This window comes from Hyperolius riggenbachi, chromosome 1 (genome assembly GCF_040937935.1).
Source record: "Hyperolius riggenbachi isolate aHypRig1 chromosome 1, aHypRig1.pri, whole genome shotgun sequence".
In the NCBI taxonomy this organism is placed as follows: Eukaryota; Metazoa; Chordata; class Amphibia; order Anura; family Hyperoliidae; genus Hyperolius; species Hyperolius riggenbachi.
This window is the reverse complement of record NC_090646.1, coordinates 582,644,685-582,661,221: the sequence shown is the minus strand read 5'-3', so window position 1 is coordinate 582,661,221 and position 16,537 is coordinate 582,644,685. Positions and strand designations below refer to the sequence as shown.

Genomic DNA, 16,537 nt, shown 5'->3' with positions numbered 1-16,537 from the left:
CGTGGGAAGCCTCTGAAGGATCCAGAGCCTGCCCTCTTCTGAAGTAAGTGCCTGGTTATTATTTTAGTTTGTTTTTCACCTTGGCTACACCTTAAAGGGAACCTGAACTGAGTAAAATTATTTAAAATAAACACATGATGTAGCTGCAAATGAATATTACAAACTTACCTCACCGTTAGTTCCTTTCAGAAGCTCGCTATTTTCTTCTAAAAACAATCTCTTACAGTTCTGACTTTGTCAGAACTGAAATATATCAGTTGTTGTCAGTTATATCTGTAAGGACAACTGATGTGCAAGGTAATGTCCATGTTTCACTATGGCATAAGTGGGCAATATTACAGTTTAACAGTGCGCTGACCCGGAAGCGGTTACAGGGTCATTGCCATTTTTAAGGAGGAGGACGGAGAATTTCATTGATCGTAGTGCACAAACAGGACGCCGGAGAGGAGAAAGAGATTGAGGAGTAGGCTACACAGGCGGTAAGTATAACATGTTTATGTTTTTTTTTAATTTTCAGCTCAGATTTACTTTAAGCAGACACAGTAAAACTGCACTTCATTTCACTGCATTCTTCTTAAGTAAATCCCCAGCACTGATTGGAGCAAGAATGCATGACAGCACATCACTTAGCCAGCCACATGCTTTCTCCGAGTCAGCGATTCACTGAAGGTGATTAACTACAGGCAGTGTCACAGATCCGATCATGTACATGAGGCCTGATGCTATCAAGGGAGAAATACTCACTGTGCCCGCCTACATTACAAACCACCAATCAGCTTTAAACACATTACAAAATATAGAAAATGCCTGTTTATCTGAGGTGAAATTCTCTCTTTATATCATCAGCAGATTTACTCTCTTAGTTCCCATGTACAAGACTGGATGTTTGTAATAAATCACCCCAACTAATGTGTAAAGACTAACTACATGCCAACAGTTGCAACTACATAAACTAACATTTGTTTTTATGTCATAAAAACCCTATATACAGTAAAGAATAAAAGCCACAGACCAGATATAATCATCGTTTGGTGAAAGCGGACTCCACAATTAGCTTGTATTTATGACAGTTTATTTACACTAATAAAAAACAAAAAAAAAATAAATAAATAAAAAACAAGTGTCAGCGCCAAGGCAGAAGGCGACCGCAGCCGAGAAGGACAATGTCCAAAAGTCCACACAAGCAATGAATATATAAAGTCAGCGCAGGTCTATAGTAATACAGCTTTCATCATTTTTTGGTATACAGGATCTTCGAACAAAAGGGTAAAGAAGCAAGGCTTACCAGATTCCAACAACCCACATTATAAGGTTGTAAACGAGTTTGATAGGTGGTCCGCAGAACTTTCAAATGGTGTCGTTTCACCAGCGATGTTGCACACTACAGATTCCTCCGGAATATAGTAGATATCCTGAGATCGCAGAGACTCACCAAAGGGGAGTCCAGTAGGATAGTGACATGAAAGAGATGTACGGCACATCTAAGTGTAAACCGTCTTTATTACATAACAAGTAAAACAATTAAAAACAAGGATAAAGGAAAACTCACATACGGGGCCCGTGCACTGGGAACCCCGAAAAAGTAGCGCGCATAAAATGGTCAATAGAAGACCTCAAATAAAATGGTGCCGCCTGTCGCCTTCCCGACCGGTTTTGCAATCTTGCGATTGACGCAAGATTGCGAAACCGGTCGGGAAGGCGACAGGCGGCACCATTTTATTTGAGGTCTTCTATTGACCATTTTATGCGCGCTACTTTTTCGGGGTTCCCAGTGCACGGGCCCCGTATGTGAGTTTTCCTTTATCCTTGTTTTTAATTGTTTTACTTGTTATGTAATAAAGACGGTTTACACTTAGATGTGCCGTATATCTCTTTCATGTCACTATCCTACTGGACTCCCCTTTGGTGAGTCTCTGCGATCTCAGGATATCTACTATATTCCGGAGGAATCTGTAGTGTGCAACATCGCTGGTGAAACGACACCATTTGAAAGTTCTGCGGACCACCTATCAAACTCGTTTACAACCTTATAATGTGGGTTGTTGGAATCTGGTAAGCCTTGCTTCTTTACCCTTTTGTTCGAAGATCCTGTATACCAAAAAATGATGAAAGCTGTATTACTATAGACCTGCGCTGACTTTATATATTCATAGTTTATTTACACTAACAGCATTTCATTAGACTGCAGGTTTTTGGTTTTTTTTTATTTCTAAACGCCTAAACATTTTAAATTGTACCAATAAGTAGTGTTGTTCACTATGAGTATGCAGCTACTTGTATTAAAGTGGAGCTGTTAGGTATAAGGTCTCAGAGAAAAAAAAACACATATCAGTAGCTAAATATTGCCTGTACTTACATTACATATGCATTTCTCTGTCCACGTTTGGATTTCACAGAATTTTTATATTGTATTTGCAGAGAATGATGCTCCTGACAGCTCATGGCAGGTTCCATGTTTGTCTGTCTCCTATGAAGCCAATTGTGATGTCATATCCTCCCTGCTTCCTGATGATTCCACTCACAAAAAAGATCCTAATGGACAACACTACTGTGCAGTGAATATTAATTAGCCATGTGGCTAGGAACAATAGCGGACTCATGCAGTGTACTCTAACGGAACATATGCCCTGTGATTTTTCAGTGCTGGCTGCTGTTACAATCTGCTGTAACATGAGCCTGTAACGTCTCACTGAGAAAGCAGCCGTAGGCAGTGCTGGGCCGAAATTACGCATTAGCGTAATTACGCATCGTAATTCACTACAAATGCACCGTAAGCGTTACGTGTAAGGTTACGGTATTACGCGTAATTAATTACGCGTAGACCGTAGGGTTACGTTTTACGCGTAACAAATTACGCGTAAGACAGTAAACTCCCATTGAAATTACACAGTCTGCCGTAATCGCGTAATATTACGCTCCCGTATAATATAAAAAAGCCGCCGACTTTAAGGGTTAATAGCAAAGCCCCCTTAAGTGCTAAGAGCCTCAAATTTGGAGAATATATTAAGGAGATCAGAAGGAATAAGAGGGAAAAAAATTTTTCAAACAGACCATATAGTTTTTGAGAAAATCGATGTTAAAGTTTCAAAGGAAAAATATATACATTTAAAAACCCGCCGACTTTAACGGTTAATAGCAAAGCCTGCTTAAAATTTAGGAACACCAAATTCACAGGGTATATTAAGGGGATCAGTGGGAATAAGAGGAAAAAAAATTTTTTCAAAAAGACCTTATAGTTTTTGAGAAAATCGATTTTTAAGTTTCAAGGGCGAAAATGTCTTTTAAATGCGGAAAATGTCAGTTTTTTTTGCACAGGTAACAATAGTGTTTTATTTTCATAGATTCCCCCAAGTGGGAAGAGTTTTACTTACTTCGTTCTGAGTGTGGGAAATATAAAAAAAAAACGACGTGGGGTCCCCCCTCCCAGACCTCTTTAACCCCTTGTCCCCCATGCAGACTGGGATAGCCAGAATGCGGAGCACCGGCCGCGTGGGGCTCCGCACCCTGACTATACCAGCCCGCATGGTCCATGGATTGGGGGGTCTCGGAAGGGGAGGGGCAGCCAAGCTTTCCCCTCCCCCTTCGAGCCCTTGTCCAATCCAAGGACAAGGGGCTCTTCTCCACCTCCGATGGGCGGTGGAGGTGGAGGCCGCGATTTCCTGGGGAGGGGTTCATGGTGGCATCTGGGAGTCCCCTTTAAAAAGGGGTCCCCCAGATGCCCACCCCCCTCCCAGGAGAAATGAGAATAGAGGTACTTGTACCCCTTACCCATTTCCTTTAAGAGTTAAAAGTAAATAAACACACAAACACATAGAAAAAGTATTTTAATTGAACAAAAAACATAACCACGAAAAAAGTCCTTTAATATTCTTAATTAACCATTAATACTTACCTGTCCCTTTAAAAGCCAGTTCCCACGCAATAGCCTCGGAAATATACTAATCAGTTACAATGTAACAAAGTTATTACAATGTAACAACTTTGTTACATTGTAACTACGCCGCACCCGACGTCACTCGCCGCTCACCCGCCGGCCGCCGCATACACGCTAGTCCCCGCCGGCTCCCGCCGTCCACTCCGCCCACACCTGTCACTCATATACATGCTGGCACCCATGGGTGCCAGCATGTATATAGGTGACATGTGGGAGAGGCGGGGAGGGCAACGGAGCCGGCGGGGACTTAGCGTCCCTTCACCCGACAGAGCTCTGAGCTATATTAGCTCAGAGCTCTCGAAAGCATCTTTGTATTTGGGCTCCAAGGAGCCCCATTGGTCCTTAGCAGACCAATGGGGTTCCTTCAAATCAGAAGGAACCCCATTGGTCTGCTAAGGACCAATGGGGCTCCTTGGAGCCCAAATACAAAGATGATTAGAGAGCTCTGAGCTATAGTTCAGAGCTCTGTCGGGTCCTGCAGCACAGACGCGGTGGCGGTGGCGGTGGTGAGTGACGTCGGGTGCGGCGTAGTTACAATGTAACAAAGTTGTTACATTGTAATAACTTTGTTACATTGTAACTGATTAGTATATTTCCGAGGATATTGCGTGGGAACTGGCTTTTAAAGGGACAGGTAAGAATTAATGGTTAATTAAGAATATTAAAGGACTTTTTTCGTGGTTATGTTTTTTGTTCAATTAAAATACTTTTTCTATGTGTTTGTGTGTTTATTTACTTTTAACTCTTAAAGGAAATGGGTAAGGGGTACAAGTACCTCTATACTCATTTCTCCTGGGAGGGGGGTGGGCATCTGGGGGACCCCTTTTTAAAGGGGACTCCCAGATGCCACCATGAACCCCTCCCCAGGAAATCGCGGCCTCCACCTCCACCGCCCATCGGAGGTGGAGAAGAGCCCCTTGTCCTTGGATTGGACAAGGTCCCGGAGGGGGAGGGGAAAGCTTGGCTGCCCCTCCCCTTCCGAGACCCCCCAATCCATGGACCATGCGGGCTGGTATAGTCAGGGTGCGGAGCCCCACGCGGCCGGTGCTCCGCATTCTGGCTATCCCAGTCTGCATGGGGGACAAGGGGTTAAAGAGGTCTGGGAGGGGGGACCCCACGTCGTTTTTTTTTAATATTTCCCACACTCAGAACGAAGTAAGTAAAACTCTTCCCACTTGGGGGAATCTATGAAAATAAAACACTATTGTTACCTGTGCAAAAAAAACTGACATTTTCCGCATTTAAAAGACATTTTCGCCCTTGAAACTTAAAAATCGATTTTCTCAAAAACTATAAGGTCTTTTTGAAAAAATTGTTTTCCTCTTATTCCCACTGATCCCCTTAATATACCCTGTGAATTTGGTGTTCCTAAATTTTAAGCAGGCTTTGCTATTAACCGTTAAAGTCGGCGGGTTTTTAAATGTATATATTTTTCCTTTGAAACTTTAACATCGATTTTCTCAAAAACTATAAGGTCTTTTTGAAAAAAAAAATTTTCCTCTTATTCCTTCTGATCTCCCTAATATATTCTCCAAATTTGAGGCTCTTAGCACTTAAGGGGGCTTTGCTATTAACCCTTAAAGTCGGCGGCTACCTAACATTGATCCATGCGTCAACTTTTCCGCTTGGCAGCATGACCTTACGCATTAATTGCTAGTAGGATTTTACGCGTAAGCCTATAACGTAATAACCTGAATTACGGTATACTTACGCGTAATTGCGTAAGTGCTATGCGTAATTATAGACATGTACCGAAATTGAATGTCTATGCCGTAAGCGTAATTTCGTAATGCGTAATAGCGTAAAATTACGCGTAATGATCCGTAAGCGTAGCTTTCTCCATTACGACCAGCACTGGCCTTAGGGCGTGATAGGAAAATGAAGGGGGATGACCCAAGGTACTGCAGTGGGGAGACGAGGCAGCCCCAGAATGCTTTGCAGTATCTGTTATGCGGCCTGCGTCCTTTTTAGGAGCTTGGGAATAAAGAGCCTTGCAGTTCAGCACACATCATAGTAAGAGAGATTTTTAACTTCAGTATTGCCTTTTTGGCTTCCTTCTAAACTGTTTAACACAGGAGAATAGAGGTTTAAATTAGCTTTTGCAGCCTGACAGTTACTCTTTAAGCTAGATAGTGCTGGGGGGGTTGGTTGACTTACCTATGCCGCCTATAGCCAGAGCGTTCCACCCGTGGTCTACATAACTACTACTTCTACTATCAAACTTGGAAAGAGGAATTAGTGGAGTTATGTGGACCGCAGGTGGAACACATCGGCTATAGGCGGCGGCATAGCTAAGTTAACCCCCACTCTGCTGCGGGCAGTGCTATCGAACTTAAATTTGTATTACCAGTAGCTACGTACTCATAGCTACTCATTTGTGCTCAACACTGCCTATAAGCGCTTTGCTTAGTGGGCTCCAATTTTAGGGAGTTTGGAGAAAAGGGATTTGATGGGGTGTAGAATACCACCCCCACAGGTTAGAGGGGGTGGAGTTTTAGGAACAATAAGGCTGGGAGCAAACTAGTTTGAATTACATGAATGTGTTTTAGTGCATAGCGGAAAACGTATGTGAAATCGCACATACTATATTTTTTGGACAAGTAGATGCACTTTTTCTTCCCCAAAAGTGGGGGGAACAAAGTCACTGCGTCTTAATTATTTATTGTATTTATAAAGCGCCAACATATTACGCAATGCTGAGTATAGTCCAAATGCAGGGAGTTCCTGACTTGTGAACACCTGCCAATACGAACCTCCAACCCACTGCAATGTCAGGGACTGCGTGTACTGTGCCCATGCAGAGGAGGAGCAAACACGATAGAGGCTGGCACTTTAAAACATCAATAAAGAGCTTTATATTTTTGGAAGTGCCAGCCTCCACCGTGTTTGCTGCTATTTGGATCCGAAGGAGGTTCCTTTGAGGCTTGGGCACCCTTGTCCCTCTCTGAGTGAGTGCCACTCTTTTTACCATTGATCAAAACATGCAGAGAAGGACACAGGGGGACAAATGGAGGACACAAGGGAGACACAAAGGGGCATAGAGGAGGACACAAGGAGGACAGAGACAAATGGGGGACACAGGAAGACACAAAAGGTACAATGGGGCATGAGGTACAAAGGGGGCATAATCCACAAGATGCCCCTTCATCATGGATGCACCAGGTTTAGTATATTTTTTTTCTTCCCCGGTATTTTTCCTCTAAACCTAGGTGCGTCTTATGGTCAGGAGCGTCTTATAGTCCGAAAAATACAGCAATGCAAATCTATGGGCCACATTGTAAAATCACAGATCTCTGCAATTTGCAATGTACTATTTTAAAAACGAACAATATGTTGGATATTCTCAAACATTGTATATGAATCACATGCAATTCGCATACAATGCTTTCCTATGGGGGGCGGGGAGAGAGAGAGATATGATATTGTATCCCCCCTCAAAAAAGACAGATTTAAAAAACGTAAACGCATGAACAAAAAAATGAATGCACGTGGCAGAGAACTCATGGTTTTCTGCACAGACAGGTGTGTTCACAACCTTAAAGCGAACCCGAGGTGGGTTTTAAGAATCCAATTAGCATACAGAGGCTGGGTTTGCATATAATACCCAGCCTCTGTTGCTATACTGTCTCCCCCAGTCTTTCCCTGAGCTCTGCTATGCCCCCGTATATCAACTGCCGTGCTGGCGACGGCTGTTTACATGTGAAGTGTATTTCTGCCACTCCCCCTCCTCCATAGCGCCGGTCCCCGCCCGCGTGCCTTCCCTCCCCGCTGATTGGAGGGAAGGGACGCGGGGCGGGGACTAGCGCTATGGAGGAGGCAGGGGAGCGGCAGACATACACTTCACATGTAAACAGCCGGCTGGCGACATGCTGCGTGTCGCCAGCACGGCGATTGATTTATGGGGGACAGCAGAGCGCAGGGGGGGGGGGAGGGAGGGGGGAAACAGTATAGCAACAGAGGCTGGGTATTATATGCAGACCCAGCCTCTGTATGCTAATTGGATTCTTAACCTCTTGAGGACTGCAGGGCTAAACCCCCCTAGTGACCAGGCCATTTTTAGTGAAATTGGCCACTGCAGCTTTAAGGCCACGCTGCAGGGCCGCACAACACAGCACACAAGTGATCCCCCCCCCCCCCCTTTTCTCCCCACCAACAGAGCTCTCTGTTGGTGGGGTCTGATGGCTCCCCCCATGTTTTTTTTTTTTTTTATAAATATTGTTGTTCGTTTCTTTAAAGGGACGCTGTAACAAAAATGTCATTGTGTTTTCTACCATCCTAAAGGTTCCTAAACCTATTATAATGTGCTCTGGCTTACTGCAGCACTTTATACTATCACCATCTCTGTAATAAATCAGCTTATCTTTCCCCTGTCGGACTTGTCATCCTGTGTCTGGAAGGCTGCCAACTCTTCAGTGTGATCTGCTATGCATGCCCCCTCTATGCACACTCCCCTGTGTGTGTGTGTTATTTACATTAGCCAGCTTTTCTTTGCTCTCTTATCTTTTACAAGCTGGATAAATACTCTGTTCACATACTGATGAGTCACATACTGCAGAATTACAGACAACCGGGCAGAGCTGTCTGCAAGAGTAAACAAACAATCAGCTTGTAACTCTTCAGTGAGATGGAGGGGGAAAGAAACAGACAAATGATCTCTTGAGATTCAAAAGGAAGGCTGTATATAGCCTGCTTGTGTATGGATGCATTTTCTATGTGTGGACATACTGTACATCAACCTACTTCCTGTTTTGGTGGCCATTTTGTTTGTTTACAAACAAACTTTTTAAAACCGTTTTTGACTACTTTTAATGCGGCGAGGAGCGGCGAAATTGTGTCAGAGGGTAATAGGAGATGTCCCCTAACGCACTGGTATGTTTACTTTTGTGTGATTTTAACAATACAGATTCTCTTTAAATCCCCTCCCTCCCTCCCCACAGCCAGCCAATTACTGCGATCGGCTGTCATAGGCTTCTGCCTATGAGAGGCGATCGCTCTCTTGTCCCCCATGGGGACAGCCGTGTCACACGGCTGTCCCCAGTGCAGCGCTGCACAATGTAAATAGACGGCGATCACGCCGTCTAACAGTCTCCTGAGCGGCAATAGCCGCTCGGAGACTGAAGGCGGGGCGGAGCTCCGCCCCCAAGCAGGAGATGCGTGCGCAGCCTGCGCGCGATCTTCTGCAAAACAGAGCCCCAGGACTTTACGTCAATTGGCGTTAGGCGGTCCTGGGGCTGCTGCCGCGGCCACGCCCATTGGCGTGACGCGGGCGGCAACTGGTTAAAACTCACCTCGGGTTCTCTTTAAGGTAGCCACTAACAGTACAATATCTTGCAAAAAATCATTTGAACGATCAGAAATTCTGATCGGATTGGTTGTAAAGAATCTCAGTTGATAGGCACAATCGATTATATACGATTATAAAAATAGTCGTCCGATTGGATTTTCATCAAACCAAAATTTGGTTTTTCTTGTCGGTTGGGATAGATAGGAAGCAAAGATTGGTTTGTTGACGGTGTAGTGAATGATTTCACTTCCGATCAGAATTATCTGATCAATCGATTTTTCGCTAGAAATTGGATTGTTCGTGGCCACCTTAAGGCCTTGATCACTTTAGGCAACATAGATGGCTAAATGTTCAAAACACAACGCACGTGATCAAAGCCATCTGCATTGCCATGCATTGCTGATCTCGTTCATTACAGTGAATATGCACGCAGCAGTGCGATAGCGCATTGCATGCTGCGCCACGCGAAAACAATCTGAACATCAGAGGTGCTCTTTATGCACTTCTGACGTTGTTGTGTGTCGCACGTCATAGGCTTTGTTAAAATGTGCACGGTAGCGCGTATAGTGTGAACGAGGCCCAAGTTTGCCGAAATGCATCCTAAGACACTTATCAGAATAATGGGTGTTTTGCCATGTACAGGAAACTGCCCTCTGCTGCACTTGTAATGCAAGTCAATAGGCTGCTTGGGAATCAACATTTTTTTGCATCCATCTGGGTTGCACTTTTTGCTTTGAAAAAACTAAACAAAAAACAACCTACAGGTTTTTTTTCCCTGCATATTGAGCACCTTTGTAGTTCTATTGTATTTAGGTGCAAAATAAAAATGTAACATTTGTGCAGAGAGAAAACATGAAAGACAATGCGAGCACAGAGTGACAAGTGTGTTCCCCGTCTACATGCCAGACTGTAAATACATACACCGATTCTGTATCTCTCTCCTTCTTGATAATTGTTGGAAGCCCAAATGTTTTTCTTTTCTTCTGTTTTATTCCTGTGGATAATAAATATGTCAGTTTTTGTGGCTCCTGCCTGAAAGTCAAAGCAAAAACAATGCGCTTCAGTTCAGGTATAGCTCACCCTCTACAACAACCGCTGCATTGCATTCTTCAAACTCAATGGGACCTGCAGGAAAAAAAAAACAAGAATATCATTGTACTATTTAAAGCGAACCCAAACTCTTGCAACGCACACAATGAAAAGTCTTTATTCCACATATAAATGCCGAAGAAATTCACTTCTCTGTGTTCTGTGTTTGTTTAGGCAGATCAACATGTATAATTAACTCTTATCAGCAACAGTGAATAGACTGCAAGAAAGCTCAGCAGAGGCAGCTCTCCATATCAGAGCAGTGCTTTTCAGCGCTGCTAGATTTGGGCGCAGCCGGTGCCTCCATAGACTACAATAGGAATCATTCCTATTGCAGCGCTCAGTGAGCAACGTTGGCTCTGTCAGAAGACGGAGCCGAGGTTGCTTAAAAACATAATAATTCGGCCTTCAGCAATTGTTGGAAGCTGAATTATTTCATTCCCCCACTATCCATGTCGGCCTGGAGGGGGAATAATAATTAAATCGGCCCGGACTTGTGCAGAAGCAGGATCAGCTATATACCGCTGTATCCTGCGCCCAAGTCTACCGGCGCCGATTTCAAATGTACTCCTCCGTATAGTAAACACTGAGGCTTAACAGTTCCAGTGCCTTCTGCAAAAGTGAAACTAAAAAAACCTCAGGGTTTTTTTTTTTTTTTTAAATATTTCCATAAACTGTATTGAAGAATTCAGAACATTATGCTTTAACCATTTCTGCCACCCGGACGTGAAGCTCACGTCCGGGCGGCTGCTCTGCACCGGTGCCGCGCTTCGGTAGCCCTGGGATCAGTGAATGGGAACATGGTTCCCAATCACCGATTCGTGTCCCCAGCAGAAAAACCAAAGCGCTCTTACAAGAGGCTTCGGTCTTTCTCCACGTAAAAATTTCCACATCCTCCTTGTGCTTCCGCTTAGCGAGAAGCACAAGGAGGGGAAAAATTTGAGGTGACTATCTTGTGGCCAAATAGTAAAACTACATCTACATATTTTTTACATTACAATTTACACACACAGTAACATTAAAAATTAACTGTTTATTTCACACACCAAAATATGACCGAAATAAAAATTTTAATGGAAAAAAAAATTACAATAAAAAAAAAAAAGACAAATAGTTACCTAAGGGTCTGAACTTTTTAGATATGCATTTGAAGGGGGTATACTACGAAAATTTTTTGAATTATAAGCTTGTAAATAGTGATGGACGCAGAACAGAAAAAATGCACCTTTATTTCCAAATAAAATATTGGCACCATACATTGTGATAGGGACAAAATTTAAATGGTGTCATAACCGAGACAAATGGGCAAATAAAATACATAGGTTTTTATTATGGTAGTGTGGATTATTTTAAAGCTATAATGGTCGAAAACTGAGAAATACATTTTTTCCATTTTTTTTCTTATTAATCCTGTTAAAATGCATTTATAAAAAAATAATTCTTAGCAAAATGTACCACCCAAAGAAAGCCTAATTAGTGGCGGAAAAAACAAGATATAGATCAATAAATTGTGATAAGTAGTGATAAAGGTATTAGCGAATGAATGGGAAGTGAAAATTGCTCTGATGCATAAGGTTAAAAATCCCCATGGGCTGAAATGGTTAATAACCATTTTGTTTCCTCTGAGTGTAAAGATTTCTTTCACATTCTATAAATGTAATTAAAGAACTATGCAGTGAGCTAGCCAAAATTTGGCAATCATTATTAGTGGAATTTATATGTGTATCTAGAAGGTTTCTGTGTACATGCATATGTCTGGCAGGACTATTTCCATCTGTTTCATTGTTTTATTTGCTTTGTGAAATCTACCCCATCTTGGCGTTCATTAACTGCATAAATATATTCACTGAATTATTTGTTCCTGGGTATCGAAATGGAAATAAAAATAATCATAAGCCACTGTTGATATTGGAGGTCTTCATGCAGAACATATACAGGTAAAACTATCTATAAAGAGCTAGCAAGATGTAACAAAACACTTTCAGCTCCATAATGAGCGAATAGCAGCAATTCCATAGGTTTATGTTGCCCTCTAGTGCACAACAGAAGTCAGGACAGTTTCAGAAGATTTTCTGAGAAGGTTCTCTTTCATCTGAGATGTCTACACAAGACACAGAACACTTATTTCGAGCTTTTCTCCTTGCGGACTCAAAGCTCCAGAGCTGCAGCCACTAGGGTGCGCTCTATAGGCTCTAGCAGTAGTAGGGAGTCTTGCCCAAGGTCTCCTCAATGAATTGGTGCTGGCTTACTGAACAGGGTACCAAGATTCAAACCCTGGTCTCCTGTGTGAGAGGCAGAACCCTAAAAAGGAACCCAAGGTGAAAGACTTATGGAGGCTGACACATTTATTTCCTTTTAAACAATGCACATTACACCTGGCTGTCATGCTGATCTTCGGCCTTTAATACTCTTAGCCATAGACCCTGATCAAGCATGGAGATCAGAGGATTATGACTTAAAGCGGCACTGAAGTAAGTTTTAAAACAAACTGTTTCACTTACCTGAGGCTTCTGCAAGCCCCCAGCAGCCGTCCTGTCCCGGCATGTCCTCCACGAGCCTCCGTTCTCCCGCCGCCAGCTACGTTCTGTTTTGCTGCCGGGCCACTGCGCCTGCGTGGCTCTGGCCACGCGTATCCTTCTTTGCGTTCCAGTCTGCAATAGCACTATTAACACGTAAAAAGGATACGCTTGGAAGGGCTGGGCAGGCCTCGAATTACAAGTCTAGGAACGAAACAAAGTGGCGGCGGGAGAACGGAGGATCAGTTCTGCTTTAAGTGTGACTGGATTAGCTGCATGCTTGTTTCAGGTGTTTGATTTAGACACTACTGACCAGAAAGATCAGCAGGGCTGCCAGGCAACTGGTATTGTATAAAAGAAAATAAATAGGGCAGCCTCCATAGGTCTCTCACCACAGGTTCCTTTTCACCAGTACACTGTCCAGCCCCGGCTAATAACCAAAGAACTGGCTTTAGCTGGATACTTATGTTTTAGTTGACATTCCATCATTTCAAACTTCACTTGTCATAAGTTACTCAGCAAGGGCCAGTTCACACATAGTAATTAAAGGGAGTCTGAAGCGAAGGTTAAAAAACAACAACAAAAAAACCCAACAGATTCTCACCTAAGGAGAAGGAAGGCTCTGGCAGCAGCAGTGAAAGACATCAGTCAAAGACTGCAACCGGGCGACCAGCGGTGGAACACGGGACGGTAGGAGGAACGGGAAGGCTCTATAGGACCCAGAACCTTCGCTCTCCTTAGGTAAGCACCATCTTTTTTTCCATTCGCTTCAGACTCACTTTAAAGGACAACTTAAGTGAGAAGAATATGGAGGCTGCTATATTTATTTCCGTTTAAACAATACCAGTTGTCTGACAGCCCTGCTGATCTATTCAGCTACAGTAGTGTGTGAATAACATTAGAATTAAGCATGCAGCTAATGACAATGTCAGAAACGCCTGATCTGCTGCATCCTTGTTCAGGGCCTATGACTAAAAGTATTAGAGGCAGATGATCAGAAGGATAGCCAGGCAACTGGTATTGCTTAAAAGGAAATAAGGTAGCCTCCACATCCCTTTAGCTTCAAACCGGCTTCAGACTGTGGATTGGCGTTGGAGGCCACACAACACCACCAAAAACAGGCCTTCGAAGAAAACCGCGCTAGTATGCACAACACGTAAACCATGCGGTGGCTTTTCACATTGACAGGTGTCGCCATAGAATTACATGACTTCCAGTCCGCCGCGGTAACGTAGGTCTATCCGAGCGTTGGGGATGTGCTGAAAACTTCACTTCCAATGCATTGCGCCATACTGCCACAGTGTCAAAGTCTCCATAGACTTTCACTGCCCAGCAGTGGGGTGCAGTAAAATTAACGCACTGCACCGCCGCAGTTTGAAAGGGGCCTCATTCATTTATGCCATGCAGCATTCCGGAAGCATTTCCATGCAGCGAGAAGGAAAATATATAATATAAGCATGTAAGTAAATGGACAAATTCAAAAACGGTTTAATATGCTTGCAAAGGTGATGGGAGGCATTTACCCATTTGTAAAATAAAACTGCCTGATGTGCCTGAAGATTTTGAAGTCCCACTGCAGACACAAATACATTCCTAGATTTATGCAGTAGGTAATCGGCTACAAAGCTACTGTCTGTCTGTGCAAAAGCTCCTTGATAAGCTGATGCCAAATAACTCGCATATGAAGTGCCTGGTCAGGCGCCACTTTAAAGGCACGTACACACGCCTGACTTTTTCAAACTACGGGTCGTCAGACCCGCCCACGGGGTGGTCGTTCTGACGACAGTTGCACTTGAGTACAAGCTGCCGAGCGGATGAGTCAAAATCCGTCTTATCAGTCTGACGACGGCTTGTACTCACGTGCAACTGTCGTCAGAACGACCCGTAGTCTGAAAAAGTCAGCCGTGTGTAGGGAACTGAAGTAAGAGGTATACGGAGGCTGCCATATTTATTTCCTTTTAATCAATACCAGTTGCCTGGCAGCCCTGCTGGTCTATTTCTCTGCAGTAGTATCTGAATAACACCAGAAACAAGCATGCAGCTAGTCTGGTCAGATCTGACTTTAAAGTCTGAAACACCTGATCTGCTGCATGCTTGTTCAGGGGCTATGGCTAATAGTATTAGAAGCAGAGAATCAGCAGGGCTGCCAGCCAACTGGTATTGCTTAAAAGGAAATAAACATGGCAGCCTCCATATACCTCTCTCTTCAGTTCCCCTTTAAAGCTCCATTACTCCAGAATGGAATCATCTCAGAGATTGGGCATGACAAAGCTTTTTCACCTGTTTTCACCTTATCTATGTTACTTTTTAAAGCTTCCAAAGAATGAAAATCTAATAGAATTAAAGTAAGAAAAGTAATATTGCAATGAACTTAATCAGGAACAACTTCCTTTAGTGATTATTTTGCTTGTACATGTGCTGAAAGGTTATTTTTTATCAATTAGGTGATAAGACCTTTTTGAGAAGCACTGTGAATAGAGCCCATTATGTCAGTGGCTTGAACCCTCGAAGTCTGCAACGTATGGGTCAAGGGAAGAAGGGAAAGGAGGTGTGTGCTACAACAAATAGTCCTTGAGCCTGGGTTTTATAAAAATACTAAATACATATACCTTTATAATTACTATATCACAAAACAGAATCCATTTAAAAGAAACAGGTGATAATATGCGGCTGCTCACATCCAGCCACACATCCTCACAACCACACCTAAACACGATCACCTAACGTGATCAGGGATCCGGTTATAGAAACCGTGTCCAAGAGGGGAGGGAGTTTTGAAGTCAGTCGCTGTAGGGCTCGTTCACACTAGAGGCGTTTTTCGCTTTTTTTAAGCGCTGGCAATTTTTCAAAATCTCCCTGAAAGCGCTTGTGCAATAATTCTCTATGAGAGTTCGCCTCTGAGCGGTTTGTTTCCGATCTGCTCAGAAAAGCGCCGCATGGGCCATTTGTGAGGCGATTTTGCCTCAATGGAAAGTATAGGAAAACCACAAACGCTCACAAAATTGCTTTGTGCAGCGATTGCATTCGCGTTTTTACGAGTAAATACATTGTATTTATTATTTTCCAGATCAACGCAATCGCTCTGCAAAACCGCTTAGAAAAGCGGTTCACAAAAAAAAACACAGCACGCAGGTAATTCCCCGGGAATTGGAAATAAAAACTACCTCAAACAAACGCCAAACGCGGACGGACGTGCGAACGGAACGCAATGTGCACAAGGCCTCAAAGCTAATGTTGTACAAACAAATTGCCTCCGCATGTCAAGCACCAGCAGTAGGAACACTGCGGCAAGTTCAATGTTCACACAGCAGCCTCAGTAGCCAATATTGAACCACTAAGCTGTTAGTTCAAGCCAAGCTGGTGTTAGTTAGCATCACTTTAGGCAAGCAAGAAAAAACGTTGCATAAACACATACTGGACAAGTCTTCAACCACCATGAAGTGTAACTGTTGAGCTCATCCGTGCATCAGAGTAATCCAAAAGCTTTGTGGGATAGCATGTCGCCAGTCCACTCCTGTAGTTATTGTGCATCCAAGCTCACAACACGGTCGCTCAACCCACCGCCGGAGCTAGCAGCTAGGGGAGGGACCACAGTTACCGGCAAGTGGATGATGCAGAGGAGTGCAGGAACCGTTGGTCTCACCACTCCAAACAGGACAGCCTTCTTGTGGGCAGGGCGTGCAGTGATGCACTACTAGCAGCAAACTCAGGGAC

The 16,537-nt window shown here is 43.6% G+C and overlaps 1 protein-coding gene across 1 annotated transcript in view; it reads right to left on the bottom strand.

Annotated features, from left to right (window-relative positions):
* Nucleotides 1–16,537, bottom strand: part of FCHO2 (FCH and mu domain containing endocytic adaptor 2) — a 240,335-nt gene that overhangs the window by 70,834 nt on the left and 152,964 nt on the right. The window contains exons 9-10 of the mRNA XM_068248366.1: nucleotides 10,299–10,343; nucleotides 10,140–10,212 (exon numbers count right to left, since the gene is read on the bottom strand). Of these exons, the coding sequence (XP_068104467.1) occupies nucleotides 10,140–10,212; nucleotides 10,299–10,343 (118 nt within the window). The remainder of the gene's footprint in view (nucleotides 1–10,139; nucleotides 10,213–10,298; nucleotides 10,344–16,537) is intronic.